Source organism: Sapajus apella, unplaced genomic scaffold (assembly GCF_009761245.1).
Source record: "Sapajus apella isolate SASKATOON/1434 unplaced genomic scaffold, GSC_monkey_1.0 scaffold13, whole genome shotgun sequence".
NCBI lineage: Eukaryota > Metazoa > Chordata > Mammalia > Primates > Cebidae > Sapajus > Sapajus apella.
This window is the reverse complement of record NW_022436953.1, coordinates 30,098,998-30,119,855: the sequence shown is the minus strand read 5'-3', so window position 1 is coordinate 30,119,855 and position 20,858 is coordinate 30,098,998. Positions and strand designations below refer to the sequence as shown.

Here is a 20,858-nt window from a genome sequence, read left to right as displayed (position 1 = left end):
CAGCTCCTCCAACTACATGGAAAGGCAAGGATCCTGGAGGAGCTGAGAGTAGTGAGGAGAAACCAGGATGCCGAGGCTGGGGAATCCAACTGCACAAGCTGCAGGGACCCTCACCATTCCCTGGGAATGTTCTGCCTTTGACTTTGAATTCCAAGGTCCTCACCAAGGTTTGCACCATGACCCCCATTTTCTGGTTCTTGATATTTTCTTAATGGATCTTTGCCGATCATTTTAGTTGAGGTTTTGGCGTCACTTGCTGTCAGGAAGTTCTTAATTCATCAGCATCTCCTTGAACACTGATTTGACTCAACCTTTGCATCCCTCTGTGTCAAGAAGGGTATGTTACCTGTGCACATGGCAAGATGTCCACACACTGGGTGGAGAAACACAGCAGAGAACAGTGCTGGCCTGGAGCATATCATCAGCTCACTCAAAACACACGTAGCACCCACGTAGGAACAGAAAGTTTTGTGAAGGATTGTAAACTTCTCAAACACTGGTACGTAATAAAAGTATAAAGTGCTTGAAAACAACACACAAGAATCCAGCACTCAGCCTGGGCAACACGGCGTGATATGGTTTAGCTCTGTGTCCCCACCGAAATCTCAGCTCAAATTGCAATCCCCATGTGTCGGGTGAAGGGCCTGGTGGGAAGTGACTGAAGCACGGGAGCGGACTTCCCCGTGTTCTCATGACAGTGAGTTCTCAAGAGATCTAACGGTTTAAAAGTGTGTGGCACTTCCCCCTTTGCTCTCTCCTGCCACCATGTGAAGAAGGTCCTTGCTTCCCCTTCACCTTCCTCTATGATTGTAGGTTTCCTGAGGTCTCCCAGTCATCCTTCCGGTTAAACCTGTGGAACTGTGAATCGAGTAAATCTCTTTTCTTTATAAATTACCCAGTCTCAGCAGTTCTTCATAGCAGTATGAAAACAGACTAATATATGACAAAACCGCATCTCTACAAAAATTAGAAAAATTAACCAATTGTGGTGATGTTAGCCTATAATCCCAGCTACTTGAAAGCTGAGGTGGAAGGATCACTTCAGCCTGGGAGGTCGCAGCCACAGTGAGCCAAGATTGTGCCATTGCACTCCAGCCTGTGTGACAGTAGACTCTGTCTCGGTAAATCAATCAAATAAATAAATCAATAAGAGAAAATGAAAAAACTTGATAGCCACCTAATTTCACAGACATAACACCTCTGCTTTTAATCTTCAGTGGTGACCATATAAAATGTTTAATGTCAGAATGTGTATTTCTTGGAATTATATGAAAATGTCCTTTTCAAAAATCAACTAGACTTTTGTTATATTTAACATAATCAGATGAGGACTACTGTTCTTTCTTAATCATTTCACTAGACAGAAGACAATTTATGCTTTAAAAACCAGTGACTCTATGAATTACTATCTAAAGGTGACACAGGCAAGAAGAAAACCTACTTTGTTTTAATAAGATACACTTTTTATAGCCCCTTTTTTCTTCTACCTCTTCTATAATTCAATGTACCATATTGAATGTATAGGATTTCCCAAGGGAAATATAATTCTACTTGAATTATAAAAGTGTCACATTCACAGTTCATGGAGAATAATACTGCTCAGGTTCTAATCAAAACTATACTACCTGGCACAGGATTCTAAATAAAGCCAGTGTAATGTACAAATTTAAAATCTGACTTGAGTGATGTCATGCAAAAAAGCAATGGGCTGAAGAACAAGGAACTGGGATCTGGTCATACCACCTAGAACCCCTCTGTTCCTGAGACAAATTCCTAAAAAACTAAAGATATGACTTTCTAACCTCCTAATTCCATAATTCTTGATGTGACTATTTGGGTATTTGAGAAATTCAACTTCATATAACTCCATGGTTTCATCAATAAATACACAAAAGTAATGTATTCTATCATAAAATTCTGTAAAAACAGTTTTAATGAAACGTTGTAAGCATTCAATATAACAGAGCTGATGATTTTTTTAAGCTCACATATGAAATATTCCTCTTTCCCTCTTGCTAATGCTATAGTGCTAGTTGACATGTTTCTCAATAAAATGCTTCCTGGGACATATTTAAGGTCTGGTCTCCTCCCAAGCCTTGGTTCTGGCTACTTGGCTTGCCAGTAGAACACCAATCCTAAATGAAGCTTTTAACTACCCTTTCCATCAGGTCGGTAGACGGCTCCAAAGAATAGCTGCAAAACCCATTTCACGAAGTCACCAATTTGCACTGGCTTCAGCTGCATTTACAAATGTCCCTTCAGCCTCCCTGAGAGTCCTCTCATCCCTCTTTCTCCACTTTCTGCATTAGGGAGCTGTACTTCTATTTCAACATCGCAGTCTTTTCCTTTCAGGGATAGCTTCCTGCTTAAAAGAAGGTTAACGAGGGTTCTGTCTGAAGATTAACATTGCCTGAAAGAGAGAGACAGTCACTCTGTGTCCTCGAAGACTATTAAACAAAAAAGAAAACTGCAAGCCTCTGGCAACTGGTTGCCACTTTTCCCTCAAATAGAAATAAATACTAAGCCAAGAGGAGGATATCTTCTAAATCCAAAACACACTCATGCCTAACACTTGGACTCCCGAGCTACGTGAATCAATTAATTTCCTTCTTTCTTATGTGAACTGGAGTTGGGTTTGTATAATTAGATTACTGTAGCCTTCCAGCAAGACCTGAAGTCGGGTAGTGCCAGTCCTCTGACTTTGTTCTCGATAAATACTGTGTTGACTATTCTGGGTCTTTTGCCTTTCCACGTGAAATTCTGAATCAGTTGGTCAACAGCCACAGAGTAACTTGCCGGGATTTTGATTGGAACTGCAGTGAATCTGTAGATCAAGTTGGGAAGAACTGACATCTTAAACTGGAGTCACCTACAAGCATGGAATATCTTTCCTCTGATTTAGATCTGATTGAGGTTTATGCAATTTGCAATCAAAACAGGCCTCAATGCTGCAAACTTAAAACATAAGAAGAATCTACAAATGCCTACAGTAAATGCATTTACAAATGCCACGCCGTAAGTAACGTGTAGATGTGCCTTTGTAGACCTAGTATCTTCAGTTCACTTGAGAAGACCTTATTTAGACTGATCTGTTCTAAATGCTGGCATCTCTGAGAAGGGCTCCTAGGGACAGATGCATCTGAAGACGCCAGACAAGAGCCAGTGGAAGTGGGATATAAATGTTTCCATCAATGAGTCAGCTATTAAGACGCACGGACTTTGCGTGATTATGTTCTCTGCCCGTCCCTTTAGAAAGCTTTTTCATTATTTTTAACAAACACCACTGCAGTACTGGGAGGATCCTAAGAGATAACACGCATCAAAGGCTTTGGTGCCTGAGAGTCATGAACAAATGGAAGGGATTAGGATTACTTCATGCTCCACAACCCATCTGGACAAAGGAGGCAGAACAGTTCTCTCCAAATCATACAGGAGTCCAGGTTTGGCATTTTCTTCTACTGTATTCTGCACTCAAGCAGGTAATGGTGACTACCTCTGTATCGGCACAAATACCAACGGCCGGCCAGCCAACAGCCCCTGACTACTAAGTGAATAACAGACAAGGGATGCAAGCAGGACGCTGTCCACAAACTAAAGGAAAATGAAAACCCTGTCCTAAAACCCAGGAATGTTGTTAGAAATGGCTAGTAGATACAAAGAAGGGGGAGAGCCAAAATGTGCGGCAAGAAGTAAGTACCTATCAGCACGATGCAGCTGGCAGATACAGGTTTCCCATGACGGAGTGAGGCAGGAACTAATGGGCCTAGCGGTTGCCAAAAGGAGATTTTCAAAAAGGATCTGGGGTGCAGAAGCCCACCCCTGATGTCTACACATTCTATAGGTTTCACGGCTGTTTTTTAACAGTGTCCCACAGCTGCTTGAGGCAAAGATTTGGGAGAGAACCACAATGCCTCCCTAACTCTTCCTCACCTTCGATAATAGACCCACCACCACCACCAAGCTGCAAACGTGTTCATCCCTTCACTACAGACTACCAATAGTGCAGCCCAGTGTTCTCGACTTGGAGAAATCTCCTCACAACTGCTCTGTTCTCTGCCTCAGAGGACGTTTGGCAGTGCCTGGAGACGTTTTTGGTTATCATGACCAGGGAGTGCTACTGAGATTGGCCAGCAATGCTGCTCAACATCCTCCGATGCATAAGATAGACAATCCAGCTCCAAACATCAGAGGGCTGCGGTGGAGAACATGCTCTACCTCCAGGCCCGAGTCTGGGTAACATTACAGCTTTTCACTTCCCTTCCTCTCTCAACCCCTCTAATCAAAATGGATGAAATGACCCTTTGAAAGGCCAACTCTGACCTGACCAGCCCTCTCCAGTGGTCTTCTCAGATCCGGCACAGCTCTGCCTATGCCTGGATCTGCCTTTCCATTCTCTCAGGATCCCCACCTTCTCAGGGCTTGCCCTGCCCAGCCACAGCTGCTGATCTCGGGATTTCTTCAATGCAGCAAACACCTTCCTGTCCGCTGCCTCTGCCTGGAGTTCCCCCACAACCCACGCTACTTTTTCTACCTCACTCCCTTCTGAAACCTTCGTTGAACCCCTAAACTATTTCCAATGGCCAGATATACCTTTTCACCCTGACCTTTATTTTTTCTTAAAATGACTGATTACAGTCCACAATGATAATTTTATATCTGTGTTTTGCTTAAAATCACATATTGCAATTGTGCAAGTATGTACACGGGGATGGTTATTGAGTTCATGCCTGCCCTGTTCACTCCAGTGGAACCACCATGAGAATACAGGGCACATCTGTGTGGTTGGTGCTGTAACCCCTCACTGCCTAGCACAGTGCTTGGCACACAGGAGAATGAACATATGATTGAAGGAATTTTTAAAATAGAGGAACACATAACTCAATGATAAGGTACTAGGCATAACTTTACTTTGAGACATGCTCACATTCAGAGAAACGCTAAATAAATCCTGACCATGATGGAGGAAGGAGAAAGGGGCTGGCTGGCACTTTGCATGTTGGCAGAAGGCAGAATCCAGACTGAAGGCACAGGTGTGGGAGGAGCACTTGACAAGAGACATCTCTGAACAAGGTCAGGAATGGGAGAAGAAAATAATTTCAGGTTTCTGAGCACTAAAGCCACCATGCCAGCAGAGATTTTCCACCAGTGAGCCTCATTACAGGGGCAAGGAAGTGCCTAGAATTCTGCAATCTCCAATTAAAGCCTTGCCCTCTAACAGGGAGCAATGTGAAGGAGTTAACATGGAAAAATGGATCACAAAAAGATAAACACACACGGCTTATCAATGAAATAATTTGTTGCAGGCTTAAAATGCTAAAAGTAAAATCATAGTATTCAACAATAGAAACATGAATTTAATGAAATATCATTTAAGCAAATGAATGCACGTCAATTCAGTTACATGTTCTGAATTGGCATACAGCTACTACAATTATGACTGCACATTAATAATAGAAAGGTGTTATGATGATAAAAAAATCAGTAAACTAAAAACTACCCAGGTTGTAGGTGTAAACATTTTCATGTGCACGCACTAGAACTGGTAGAAAATCAAAAGAAATGCTTGGCTTGCTGAAGAAGAGCGGTGGAAGAAAGAGGATTTTCACTTCCACTACCGCTGCATCTCTGCTACTGTTGCAATGTCCTGTGCACAGGATAAACCTGGGTGGCGAGGTGGTCAAGGAAACAAGTATATTTATCCAGATCTCTCCTGATTAATTCTTGCCTATGTGAGTAATAGTGCTCCCTCCAGAGAGGGCAGGAAGAATCCTAGGAAGCAACCAAGAAGACTGGAATGCCGTAGCACCTGGTGAATTCAGATCTCAGCCAGGCTACCCAACCCACTGCAGGGCCACAGACCAGCAAGAAGTGTAATGAAATTGGGAGCATTTGGGTCCACAGGTCCTCTAAGCACAAACTGTAAAATATTTTCTTCACTTTCATTGTTCCTTCTTCCGCTGTCTTTCTTGACATGAGTCATGCCACACTTGCAAGTGTAGGGCAAGTTTATCAAATCAAAGTGGTCCAGAATGTCAGACAGCTGAGGGCAGGCAGCCCGAATGAAGCCAGCCATGGAGGCTGCAAGAACTGAGAGTGGGTGCCCTATCCACAACCGCTACTGCTCACCCAGCAGCTCTTTGTGCAAGGCTAGGATCAGCCACTTCCAATCCAATATATGGCCAGGAACCCAGAACCTTAGCATCACCCTGGAGCTGATTAAAATGAAACATCTTGAAGCCCTCTCCCAACAGAGTCCCAGTCACATTTTAACAAGACCTCCAGGTGACTCTTGTGCACACTCGAGTCTAAGAAGTTTCCAGTCCTGCAGCCCCCATATCAAGCTGTCTATGGGTGCCTGGCTAAGGGCCCACTTCCTCTCCAGTCCTTTGTCCACCACTGACCTGACAGCCAGTGGCCTCTGCACTGACATCCACGGTGACTTCTATGTGGGTGAAATTGTGTCCCTCAAAAGGCTACATTCAAGTCCTAAACCCTGGGACCTGTGAATGTTTTAGAAACAGTCTTTTTTCAGATATTATTAAGTTGATCTGAGGCCACGTCACAGTAGAGTGGGCCCTGAATTTAACATAACCGATGTCCTTATAAGAAGAGACGAGACACAGACAGATACACAGGGAGAACACCACGTGAAGACGGAGGCAGAGAATGGAGCAAGGCGTCTACAAGTCAGGAAATGCCAAGGACCGCCAGAAACCCAGAGAAAAGCATAGAACAGATCATCTCTTAGAGTAGCCAAAAGGAACCTGGCCTGCTGGTACCTTGATTTCAAGCTTCTAATCTCCAGGGCTATGAGAGAAAAAAAAAAAAAAAAAAAAAAAAAAAAACCCGCTGTTTTAAGCTACCAAGTATGCAGTATTTTGTTACTGCAACTTCCAAGCTTTGCCCACTCACCTCCTTGAATCTGGGACCTCCCTCTCTTCTCTATGTTGCAGGAGAACTCTCCAGGCCTGACCTGCTGCTGACTCTCAGCAAAAGTCGTCATTCCTGTCATGGTTGGCTTCGCCTGAGTTGCCAGCCTCAGCTGCCCAATATTCTAATTCAACAAGTCTGTCTCCACATGGACAAGGTGACCTGGATGGTCCTCATCCAAACCACTGCATCTGCATTCCCATGAAAGATGACAGACTTTCAAACAGACTCCCGACTCATGCCTATGACCTCTTTAGACCAATTAACACCATCAACGCACCCCACTTCAACCTCAAAATCAAGAAGGTGAAAACATGTTATTACTTGTTCTTGGTAAACCCTTCTGGCTCAAAACACTCCCCAGTTTCTTTAAGTTGCTTGCTGGCCTACATCGGTTCCACATCTCATTGGCCAGTTTGCTCCAGGCCCTGACTGGTCAGGGTAGAGGAAGTGGAACTCACCGGAGCTCTCCTTACCTAACTTACCTAACTTGGTCCACGATCCTGTGCCGAGAAACACGACGGTCACAGAGCAGGTGGCATCTAAGAGAGGGAGGTGGCTCCCAACTCATTCACCATGGCAGCTGCATAGCTCAATCCCAGGAAGCACAGAAGGAAGTGGAAAAGACAGACAGACGGGAGCTCTAATGGAAACCATGTCAGGGCAGACACACTGCGCACACGCAGCCCGGATGAAAGAGGCACAGTGTCATCACCCAGGAAGCGAGTCCTAACAGCCTTGACCATGACTTCCATAGGACGTTAGAGCATTTGAAAATCTGGATGCCTCAGAGCAAACCAGATGGAGCATAGCCTTAGCCATAGACAGAGAGGTCAGCCAAGCACTGTTCATGAAAAATGAAAAGTAGAAACCAGCTAAGTGCCCTCAGATAGAAAATTGGTTAAGTAAGTTATCATACAGCCACGAGGCAATGTGTAACCTTTGAAAAATGTGTGCTTGAAAAATACTGAAGGACATAGGCAGCAGATGTAGAAAAATGAAATATTGTAAAAGAGAGTGTGTGTGTGTATGTGTATGTGTATACACATGGGAATTTATACTCTACATAAGCTACATTTATATGTGTATATATAGGTATGGATGTATGTATGTATATGTGTGTGTGTATATACAGGATAGTGCTAAACGAGCAAAAAAAAAGCTTGCCATTGTAAAAACACAAATGCTAACAGTGTAATGGAAAGTAAAGTGATAAATGATTCTTATTTTTCATGATTAACTTTTTGGCATTTTCTAACCAGATCACATATTACTTATAAACTGAGGGCAAGGACACAATAAACGGCTGCTTTGTTTAATGCAACTAACAGGACTTGATATCTTTATGGAAATCTGGAACACGCATATGAAGAGGAAGGGGCGTCAGGAGCTGCTGTAAGAGAGGGGCCAGACAGGCCCAGAGTTACTCAGTGAAACCTAACTTCTCACCTGCAAGCAAAACCTCTTAAATCTGATCTTTAATTGTCATCATCTCTACAACATTCAGATCGTTTGTTCTGAGGACATTAAAGTTCTATGTATACAAATCTGTGAGTAGCAGTGCGGATCCCAGATGCCAGCCTGGAAATAAATAGACAAAAAGCAGCAAAAACTTCTCATAAGGAAGAATTCTGGGTAAGATATAAGGCAAGAAAGTACAGTTCAAGTCAGGAAATTATTTTTAAGGGAATCAAAACGTGTGCCTCTTGGAAGGCAGAACTCACCCATCAGCTGTATTTACTGAGATTACAGAATAGCTTATTTCAACACAGCTCCTCTCTAAGAAGGCCAGATGGAAATGGCACTATGTGATGGTTAGAATGGAAAGAGACAGGGAAGCCTGCTCCCTGGGGACAGTGCCCCAGAAAGAAGACAAACCCTCCTGCATCTGTGTGCCAACCTCAGCTTAGGGGGCCTCAAATTCAATTAATCTTCACCCCAGTCCAGTCCACACACTGGTCGGGAAAGTTGCCTGAGCGCCAGAGGCCTGGAGCTGTACACCACAATGGAAGAAAAGCAGAAAGCTAACAATAATATTTTCATAATAAACTAAGCAGGAGACACAGGGACAGAGTCCTGAGACAGATAAAGAGCGGTGTTTTTCCAGTGCAGGTTGAGACCCATTAGGGCTCATGAAATAAATTTAGTGCCTGTCAACCAGCAATTTTTTGTTTAACTGAAATACATTAGTCTAGAATAGACTAAAGGAGACTAGAATAGAAAATGCCAGAATGCATCATAGGGAATCAGTGTAGAGCTTCTTCATGAGCATTTTCCAGCTTCGTACACACAACACACACACACACACACACATGTGCACACGAACCAAGTAAGCATCAATTTCCTACTGTGGATCATGGTCAAAGTTTGCTTCTATAGAAAATTCTGGATTTCTCAGCCCCAGATAGAACAGACTATCCCGAGGTCCTGTATGGGGTAGTCTTTTCCCAGGACATCCCAAGGAAGGTAGTAACATTTGTGGACTTGAAAAGATGTCAATGCCTGTGAGAACCGACTGCAAAGCCCCAAACGTCCCAATCCAGCACTGCAATCCATGAGTGGCCAAGAAACAGCCACCTGCTGCCGACACAGTCGGGCCATCGCCAAAGTCTCCTTCCACAAGCCTTTGTGACCAGCCCCTTCTAACTCTCTCTCCTCCCTTCCCCTTCAGGCTCACCCAACTCTTGGAGCATTTCACCGAATTTTCTAAGTTGCTTTATGCAAGCCCACCTAGACGGAAAACTCCACCAGGGATGCTGTCTGTATCTTTCCACCCCAAAGCCTCCAGGCTGCTCTCCATTGATGTGGATGGCCAGCATGGGCCCTGCTTCCAAACACCATGGATAGCCAGGACTTAGCAACACTGTCTCTGGGAGCCAAATGGGAAAGAGAGTGGTTCTGGAACTGGCCAACCAGGGTTTAAACCAGTGCACTACTCCCTCCTAGCTAGGTGGCCTTGGGTAGGTTAACGAAGGTCTCTAGGCCTGTGTCTTCATCAGAAAGCAATCAAAGTATCTCTTTAATAGGGCTATTGTAAAGCCCAAATCAGTTGAGAATCAGGTGATCAATCAGTATCAACTCCAGTTATTCTGGCACTAGGCGCTCACGCTATTTCTAACAACCACTGACTGGGAGAGCTCACCTTCAGGAGGTTCCCAACACTCAGATGTTTGGTGTTTCCTGGGGAAGGCATCGGCTCTACTTGGGTCTCCAAGAGGGAAAAAGGCTTGGAGAGCCAGGTGGGTGGCCTGTGAAGCTGTCTGGATGTCACACACTGGAATCTGACCCATTTCTCCCAGCAGCTGAAGAACAGCACAGTTTTCTGAGAAACAGCAAGTCATCACCAGATGGGAGTTTTAGGGGAACACCAAAAGAGATGCTGAGTACAAAAAGGAGCAGGTCCAGCACCAGGGTGTGGGGAACAGTTCTGAGGCTTCTGCCCTAATTTCAGGAAGAAGAACCGGGGACTTAGCAAGCCCAGTGGTTCATGAAATCGCCACCCCAGGAGCACAGGGAAGAAAAGACAGGAGAAGGGAATTCCGAGGCTGTCTGGAGACACCGCAGCTGGCAGCTGGGGGCCGCTGGGGCACCCAGGAGGAGCAGCAGCCACAGTTACTAGGGGCACAACAGAGAACAGGACCCGGGGCAGCAGCAACGGGGGCCAAGGACCCTCCTGTCAGGTGGGAGAGATGCTGAGGGCAAAGAAGAATCCAGAAGGCACGTGTTGAATTTCCAGAGCATCTGGGCCTGTTGAAAGGGCAGTCTAAGGTGGAGACAGAAGGTCTGAGATGGCGAGGAAACAGCGAGGCAGAGCAGGACTCAAGGAGGGGGGAGGTCGGCACTGTGCAGCACAGTGGGCTTCTCCTCTTCAGAAGGAAATAGACAGGGAGAGGTGATGCCGGGAGACCCCAAGTCTTTTCAGTGGGGCAGATGGGGCAGCATCATTCACTCAGGGTAGGTAGGTGGGGTGCAGCAGGGGATATGCCTGGGGCTTGAAGAGCTGAGGAAAGAGCTGCTAAGGGAAAGCCAACATGGAATTTCAAATGGGATTTCAGTAGAATGGTGGGGTGCTGGGGAAAAAAGAGGCGATCCTTTGAAAAATTCAAGCATAATTGCCTCAGGATACAGCAATTCTGCTTCTGGAGCACTGACAATAGGGTCTTCGAGGGGCACCTGTACAACCAAGTTCACAGCAGCCAAGAGCCACAACCACCACGAGGTGGGGGCAGCCCGAGCCTCCATCCACGGATGAGATGGGAGGCAAAACATGCAACAGACACACAGGAAAGGGACAACCTTTCAAAGGAAGAAGATCCTGACACATGCTACGACCTGGTGGAACCCCGAAGACATGATGCCATGTAAAAGAAGCCAGACAGGGCCCAGTGCAGTGGCTCACACCTGTAATCCCAGCACTTTGGGAGGCCAAAGGCGGGGAGATCAAGAGGTCATGAGATAGACACCATCTTGGCCAACATGGTGAAACCCCATCTCTACTGAAATACAAAAATTTATCCAGGCATGGTGGCATGCGCCTGTAGTCCCAGCTACTTAGGAGGCTGAGGCAAGAAAATCGCTTAAACCCAGAGGGTTTAAGCTGAGATCACGCCACTGCACTCCAGCCTGGCAACAGAGAAAGACTCTGTCTCAAAAAAAAAATAAAGAAGCCAGACACAAAAGGACAAATGCCGTACGCGTCCACTTCCATGCGGTTCCCAAAGCCGTTAAATTTTTAGACACAGAAAGTAGAACATGGCTGCCAGGGGCTGCAGGAAGTTGGTGTTTGATGGGCCTGGCGTTTCATTAAGTTTGGAAAGACAAACAACGTTCTAAACAGGGATGCTGATGATGGTTGCACAACAGTGCGACTGTACTTACTGCCATTGAATGGTATACTTAGAAATGGGAAATCTCGTGTTATTTTACAACAGTAGAATGTTTTCAAAACGCATTTGGCTGCAGCCCCGAGGCTGAGGGTCATTAACTGAGGGACGGGGAAGTGGCATTGAAACATCTGGGCACCGCGGGCACCTGGGAGGTGAGGGTGATGGGAGGCGGCCGCCAGTCAGGGCAGTGAAGGGAAGCAGTGTCCACACACTCACTGGAGTTTCCTGGACCTTTGACTTAACATAAAAACTGGCCCATGCGTCCTCCATGTGTGTCTTGTTACTTAAACGACCTTGGAAAAATCTTGTCACTAAATCAATGAAAACAGACTATTGACAATTCTAGTTGGAGACCAGACTTATCCTACAATAAATGATTTCAGAAGCTCCTCTTGCTCTCCCCCGTCACTGAGGTGAAAACCCCGTGGTTGACTCTAATCTGCAAAGTGGATGCACACGGCGGGTTTGGTACCAAGAGATGACAACAGGGTGGGGGCTCTTGACAGAGAACTTCTCAGCCGTCACGTCACCAAGAATCGTGCCACAAAGCCGCAGCGGCACACAGACAATCCCAAAATCAAAACCGCCAGCGAGGACCATGCTTTAGGTAACGATGTTTAACCTTTAAATGTCACGGTCTGAAAATATACTTTGTCTATGCAACATGGCTCACAATGGTATTTCCATTTCGATACAGCAAAATTGAAAGGGTTAAAACAACAGAAAAACCAGGCTCCCATGAGGGGAAGCTTTAAATTCCCAACGTCAAGAAAGTACCTATTATAAAATAATATTATTCCAAATTAGCAGAAGGGAGGGGACATGTCCAATAAAATGCCGTGCGTCTGTCTTGCAGATGTAAGGTTTGCATCAATGCACAAACGTCACCAGATTCGCTTGTGTCTTATAATAAAACACCCACTAAAGCAAGGCCTTCCCAGCCCCTCGTCACTAAGTAATCTGACTTTAGGGGAGGTAGGCAGACGCAAATCAAGCCCAATCAAATTTAATAATATAAGAATATTTTTAGCAATCTAAAATTACTTCTAGGCTCAAAACTTCCTGTAATTTTTATCTATTCTTACACTACACACGTCTGTTTTTCTAAAATGCCACTGCATTCAGTAATAAATGTACCAAACACATTGCTAATTTTACCCTGGAGACAATAAGGCAGCCTTTGGCAATGTCAAGTTGCCAAAATAACCTGAAATTTTAATTTATGCAGTACAAATATTTCTTTCTGTATAAACCACCTATTTTTATAGTAAACTCATGTAAAAAATTTAGAAATTACAGTAAAGAGTCCAAACGGCTGCACCACCTCTGAGCTGATAGGTGGGCTCTGGCTTGGTTCATGTCTAGTTATGCCGGTTACCATGGTGTCAGCAACCAGGAGCCACGTCTCAGCACACATTCGTCTTTGTTCCAGGGCATATGGCAAAGCTTGAAGGCTGGGAAGCAACTTGACCAACGTATTTTTAAGACACCAGCTGTAAGAATGCCTTCTGAAATTATACATTAAAGGAACATTAAAAGAGTAAGAATAGAGGGATCTACCATGATCAATCGAGTGAAAGATATAAGTTAATCATTTGGAAGATTCTTGCTCTTCGAAGGGATTAGTGCAGTCAGCAAATTGCAAGTTGTACAGCTCTTTCTGCAGTAAGTCAGCCCAGTGAAAACCACCATGACTGCATCAGCCAAGAGTGCAGGGGTCCTCCTGCCGCTCCTTGGCTGGCAGGCACTTCCACACCAGTGAGCATCCTAAGGAACAGTCAGGCCATCTGTGAGTGGAAGGCATCTTTCTTCCCAAGGACAAGAGATTGAGACCAGGTCATCAAAAGTGGGAAAAACAGAAGACAGGAACACTGGACGGCTTGCTCTCGTGCACAGGCAAAGATCTGCCGAAGCACGAAGATTCGGCACCATTTCCGGGGCATGGACAGCTGGAGAAATTAGGTGTAAAACAGGATTGTCATCAATGCCCCCAAATTTAAATAAAGTGAATTAAGAATCTCTCCTTGCCAAAGAGCAAAGAGACTCAATGAACATATTTCAGAGCACCTAGGGAGCAGGAAGAAAAGGATTTCACTGCACACGGAGCATGATTATGTTCACTACAAAAGAGGCTCCAGGGGCTTTCCCTCAAGTTCAGGCTTTGCCGGACCCACAGCCCCTGCTCAGCCACCGCGGAAGCCCTTCATCTACAAGTCCACTTTGATACAAAGCTACAGCTAGATAAGAAGAATAAAGTCCACTGTTCTATAGCAATGTGGAGTGAAGACAGTCAACAATAATTTGGTGTATATGTTCAAAAAGCTAGCAGAAAGGATTCTGAATGTTCACGGCACAAAGAAATGAAAAATGTTCAAGGTGATACTATACTAATTACCCTGATTTGATCACACCGTGTACCTGTATTGAAATACCAGCATGTATCCCATCAATATGTACAATTACTATGTGTCAACTAAAAAGAAAAGAAAAAAAAAAGGCTGGGTGCAGTGGATCAAGCCTGTAACCCCAGCAGTTTGAGAGGCTGAGGCAGGTGGATCGCCTGAGGTCAGGAGTGGGAGACCAGATCTACCAATATGGTGAAACCCCGTCTCCACTAAAGATACAAAAAAAAAATTAACCAGGTGTGGTGGCATGCGCTTGTAGTCCCAGCAACTCAGGAGGCTGAGACAGGAGAATTACTTGACCTCCGGAGGCAGAGGTTGCAGTAAGCTCAGATCGCACCACTGCACTCCAGCCTGGGCAACAGACCAAGACTCAAAAAAAAAAAAGCACAGCTCTTGAAATCAAATTGAGATCTCTGACATGAACGACTATTGTACCTCAGGCAAGTTAGTTAACTGTAATCCAAATACCTACCTCCAGAAAAGGTAATGAAGGAAGAAAAGAAAGAGAAGTCCTCCTTAGCAGTAGGCAGCACTCACCTTCACCCGGACGGTCTGGTCTGACATGCTGCTCACCATGTCGTTGATGGACCTGAAGAGCTGCAGCAAAGATTCCACGAAGTCAGCCTCTCCTTTGTTTTCATAAAGTCTGCAAAGAAACACACAGAACTGTGGGGGCCTGGCAGAAACACCTCAACATCTTTTGAATCCACGTCTATAGCCCATAAAAGGAGTCACCTGGATGACAAGTTAGAATGAGAGACCACATCCTCAATATCCATGAACCAAGGAAGGTAACCTGGCAGTGAGATTCATGCAGACCGCTCAGCCAAGGCGGCCTGCCTCCACATACAGAGGCTGACTCTTAATGCTACTACTCAATGCGTTTCTCATTGTAACATACTATATCTTATAAATCTAAAAAACAGACAATATACAGAAAGGGAGGGAGGAAGGAGCAGAGGAAGAGAAGGAGGGAAAGAGGATGGGGAAATTCAGATTTATTTCTACCGCAAAAAATTACACTATTAAGATTCTGTTGTGTTTTCTACCAGTGTTTTGATTTTTATTACTTTTTATTTATTTATTTTTGTGACAGAGTCTCGCTCTTGTCACCCAGGCTGGAGTGCAGTGGCATGATCTCGGCTCACTGCAACCTCTTCTTCCTGTGTTCAACCAATTCTTCTGCCTCAGCCTCCCAAGTAGCTGAGATTACAGGTGCCCACCATCATGCCTGGCTAATTTTTGTATTTTAGTAGAGACAAAGTCTGACCATGTTGGCCAGGCTGGTCTGCAACTCCTGACCTCAGGCAATCTGCCTGCCTCCACCTCCCAAATTGCTGGGACTACAGATGTGAGCTGCCAGGCTATTGCTATCAGTGTTTTTAAATCCATTATGTCACAAATTGAAAATCAACAAGACACTCAATTGCCTAAATTTACCATGATCGTCTAATCCCTTAAAATGATATTATAAGAATAATTTTACTTTTTATTTCAAAGTAATGGTGCTATACAAATGCCTTCATTTCAGCATGAGTAGTAACTGAAAAGTACTCAAGAGGCGGGGCATGCTCAATAAATAGGTAATAAGGAAGTTGTGCATTGGTTACATGTATGCTAATGTGTTACTAATTGAAAATAAGTCTCGTATGTAAATTATTTATTAGCAGTTCCTTCAGGTTGCTGTTATTAAAAAGCAACACATTTGCATTTTTAAATCTTGTGATTCAGATGTTTTATTAATACAGAGTTTATTAATATTAGTTTGCTGCCTAATTAAAAATATACTATACCTGAAAACTTGTGTACAATGGAAAATTTTGTAAGCTAAGCAATAATTAATTACCCTAGAGGTAGTCTGATATTTAAATGAGTTCCACTGTAAAGCAACAAATTCTGTGTAAAATGGGAAATTGCAACCTAGTGGACCTCTTTTGTAAATAAGGGTTTTCAAATGAGGTTTGCTTAAATGATGTACCAAATAATTAAAATTATGGAGTTACAACCTTCTGCTTGCAGGTGACGTGGAGAACATTCGGTAGACTGGTGCAACCCTTGGGGAGGCGTCAAGCATGCAATCATTTTTCCCCTCAGGACATTTGTAATTCCTAGAGCTGTATGGGGTAGAAGACTAAAAACTGAAATGAAAACCTCTATAAAGCAAAGTGGAATTTGTATCAGTCATTAAAGAAAATGACTAGAGTTTAGAAAATGCCAGGGAGAGAGTCCCCAGGTAACAGAGCCAACTCTTGGATAAAAGTCCTAGAAAGCCAGAGGCATATTAAATGTAGACTGAGGCATACTAAGGGTACAATGTAGCCTTGACTGAGCACAGACTCAGATTAAAATAAGGTGGTCAGCCCCACTTTATCTGTCTAGGAGAAGGCAGGATGAATTGTCTCTGGAAGAAGATCAAATCATCTGAAGCTTCTACAGTTTTACATACAAAGTCTTGACTTCAAACAAAAATTACTAAACTCAGCAGAATACCAGACCACAGTCCAAGTGAAAGAGGGAGAAAAGAATAGAAACAGCCCCACAGATAATCTAGATATTACACTTTCCTAGAGCATCAAAACAACTATAACATCATATTTAAGAACAGAGAAAATAAGATAAAAATATGAAAAATAAAAGAAAAATTTCAGTAGTGAAATGAATCTATGAAAAAATTAAATAGAAATTTTAAACTACAAAATATACCCTCTAAAATTCAAAATTTATTATATGGATTAACAAAATAGAGAGTAGACATAGCAGGAGACAGTAATAGTAAAATGGAAGACAATCCACAGAAAAATAACTAAACAGAAGTACCAAGGAAGAGAATAGAGAAAAGAGGGCCAGGGATGTGCAGGCATATTGAGATCTAATATACATGCAATTGAAGTGCCAGGAGAAAGGAGGAAGATAACGGGCCATTAGAACAGACAATGGCCACAAATCTTCCAAAACTGATCAAAGATATCAATCCAAAAATTCAATACAGGATAAATAAAAAGCAGAAACAATCCTATGCAACCCATAGTAAGGCTGTCAATAACCACAGAAAAGGAGACAAACTAAGAGCAGCAAGAGAGACAAAGATACCATTTACATTCAAAGATGTAACAGTAAGTCTGAAAGCTAATGCCTTACTATAAATGAAGAAAACCAAAAGAGAATGGAGGAAGAAAATAACTGCCAATGTAGAATGCTATAGTGAGTGAAAATATCTTTCAAACACAAGAAGAAATAAATCATTTTCATACAAACAGAGCCCCATAACTGGCCAAGACTGAAAGAAATAATACAGGGAGTTCTCTGGACAGAAAGAAAATGATCTCAAAGGAAAAGTGAAATTGAAGGATGAAAACCAGTTACAAATGTAAAACCCATCAAATGAATATTAACTGTATCAAATAACGGCAATGTCTTAGGGAGTATAAAACATGTAGAATTGAAATACAGACAATAATAACATAAAACAGGGGAGAGAAAATGGCAGTTTCAGTGTGTTATTTTTTTAGCCATGTCTAGCATTATCAGTGAATTGCTGAGAGTAACCATTTGAAATACTCTAGAGTAAATGCAACTTGCATCTTACCATCTCTAGAATAATTGTTAAAATTAACACTAAAAGAATATTCAACTAATATGTTAAGAAATCAGAAAATGGGATTATTTTTAAAAGTGTAACTGGTATAAAAGAAGGCAAAAAAGGAGGAAAAGGGGAACATAATACAGATGGGGAAGGGAAAATTAATGCAAAAATAATAGATATAAATCGAACATATTACTTAATTACATTATATATACATGGATAAAATGCTCGATTAGGAAGACTGTCAGACTGGATGAAAGAAAAATACAACTATATGTTGCTAATAAGAGGCAGCACACCATTAAGTATAAAGACACAGAAAGTATGAAAATGAAAGAATGGAAATAGGGATTCCATGCAAACACTATCCAAAAGATTAAGAGAAACTTTTCATATTGATTAAGGAATAAATCCACAAGAAAGACATCACGATTACAAAGCTATATGACCCCAATAAGACAGCTTCAAAATCTATAAATCATAATTAGTGAATCTTTAACATTTTTTAAACTCTACCAGAACCTCTCATGAATAAAAATGTAAAACATTACTCTTGTGCCAACTGACATGTTTAGAACATATAAATGGTTGTTAGCATTTTGCAGTCATCCTTTTGAAGCATCTTTCTGTAGCAAAAGATCACTGTGGAAGTCTCTAGAATCTTCCCTTTTTGTTTTCTCATATAAACCAAGAAGAGCCACTTTTTTGATCCACCCTGACGTGGATTAAAAAACTGAGAAAAAAGCAACTCACAAACATACAGATAAATAAACAGATGAATAAGACCTGCTCATTCCTTGCTTTGCTTAAACAAGCATTCATTAATTAACAAGGAATGACAGGATCTTTGTCTATTAGCTTCATTCTATTTTGCGACCCAGGGAATGATAGCAAGAAGGTCTCTACAACTTATTCATGATCAATAACTAATTACTTACAAAGCTAACACCAGATGACAGGCAAAAACTCTACAAAGCACAGGAAACCCAGAAAAAGAGGCAGGTAATAACTAGATTCAGTAATTTGATTCTGAAGGTCTGATGCAGGATATCTGTTTTCTGGCTTTCTAGTTAATGTGATCTGCCCACACAGAAAACACAAACAAAAACCAGTGGAGAAGTGCTCCTGGCTGTCAGGAATCTTTCAGTGGGTTCCCCAGGAACCAAATGTCTTGGGCCACAGCTTTTAAACTGCTGTTCTCATTTCAAAACAAAATGAGCTTTCTAAACAAAACAAAAAATATGAGATTGCATAGCAAGCAAGATAGTAAGTTAACAATATAAGCTTCAATATCTTCATCTCCAAAGTTTCACCTCCTTGTTCTTTGGAAGAATAATTACTGTCAATTATTCTGGAATTTAACAAAGCTATTGCATTATAGGAAAACACAGCAGACCATTTTGAAAGCAAACGAAAAATAAGATCTCAAACGTTTATCCCAACTGCAAAAAGGAAAGCACACTCATGAATTCCAGCTGTGAGCACAATTGTTTTTCTCTCAAGGTAACAAAGTGCTGCAGGTAAGAAGATGAGAGTCCTAGCTTGGTTTATTCCCCACCTCTGACAGCACCACACAGGAGACACGCCTGGAGCTTGTCACAAATCAAACGTCCTAGACATCTGCGTGGGACGTGGGGCTCTTTTTCCTTTAAGTAGCCTATACGAGCTAGGAAAATGATTTCATCTACAATTCAGACCTGTGGTGGCACAGATGAGGCAGCAACTGACATGTTGTGGTGGGATGATGGGGAGCTGGGGTGAGGACAGAAGGGGAGGGATTACTAGAAGACGTCTGCCAAGACTGTCCAAGATGCTAAGGGCATGGGTTTTTTCCTCTTGCAGAATCTATGAAATAGCTTCCCAGTCATTTCAGAATACAGATTTGAATTGAAGAAGTATTTATTGTCTCTGCACAATGTGGCTAGGTGTTCTACATCGCGAAGAATGTTATGTCCTTCTATCCCCTCAGGAATCAGGGTAGGCAGCCAGGATCCACATTCAGGAAACATTCAGAGAAAAAATTAAAGTCAAACTATGAAAATCTGGGGATACACGTGGGGCTCAAATGCTCATTAAGTATTTATGGAAGGAAGGAAGGGACAAAGGATAGAAAAAAGGAGGGAAGGAGAGAGGAAAGAAGGAAGCAATGAGTCCTTGTATAGGCTACTTAAAGGAAGAAGCTAAGACGGGAGGAAAAGAGGGAGGGAGAGAAGGAACATGAGTATCAACATCCCCAGAATCAGTGGGGTACAGGGGCTCACACCTGGAATCCCAGAAGCTTGGGAGACCACAGCAGAAGGATCGCCTCAGGCCACGAGTTTGAGACCACCCTGTGCAACAGAGCGAGACCATGTTTCCACAAACAGTTAGCCAGGCGTGCTGGCGTCTGCCCATAGTCCTAGCTACTTGGGAGACTAAGGCAGGAGGCTGGCTTGAGCCCAGGGGTTTGAGGCTGCAGTGACCTATGCTGCATCACAGCACTCCAGCCTGAGTGACAGAGGGAGGTCCTGTCTCAAATAATCATCATCATCATTATTATCAGGAGCAGCAGCAGCAGCATCAGTATCTCCAGAATCACTGAGTGCTTGGTTAGGTAAAGTCAGCAATGCCCAGACAATGGCCTTAGAGGCTTAGGGAGCTTCACTGCGTTGTAGCAATGGCTACAACTTGTCTTGTGACCACTCTGTGTCCTCAACAGTCTCAACTCTTCTGACAAACAAGTTATCCCAGCAAAGAAACTCAGTTTGTGACCACGCCTGGCTCCTGCTGGTCCACACCAGGATATAGGCAGCAGAAGGATCATGGTCTGTGCCATGTTGCTGAGCACCAGAATGCAAGCATTCAGAGGACTGTAGCACAGACACTTCCTGTCTCAAACACGAGGGTCAGCTGAGTATTTCAGTCCATTTCTAGGTAACCTGGTAGGACTAAACCATGTCAGTGGATCACTTAGGGCCTAAAGAGGTACTTAAAGCCAAAGAGATACTGGTGACAGAAGACTCAGAGATTGACTCCCAAGCTAATGGGGAAGAAAGACTCTGCAAAGCATAGTTA

The 20,858-nt window shown here is 43.2% G+C and overlaps 1 protein-coding gene across 2 annotated transcripts in view; it reads right to left on the bottom strand.

The window, feature by feature from the left end:
- DOCK1 (dedicator of cytokinesis 1) overlaps positions 1-20,858 on the bottom strand; it is a 528,332-nt gene that overhangs the window by 371,218 nt on the left and 136,256 nt on the right. For both annotated transcript variants that reach the window (XM_032281990.1, XM_032281991.1), the window contains exon 23: positions 14,759-14,867. In XM_032281990.1, coding sequence (XP_032137881.1) covers positions 14,759-14,867 — 109 coding nt within the window. The remainder of the gene's footprint in view (positions 1-14,758; positions 14,868-20,858) is intronic.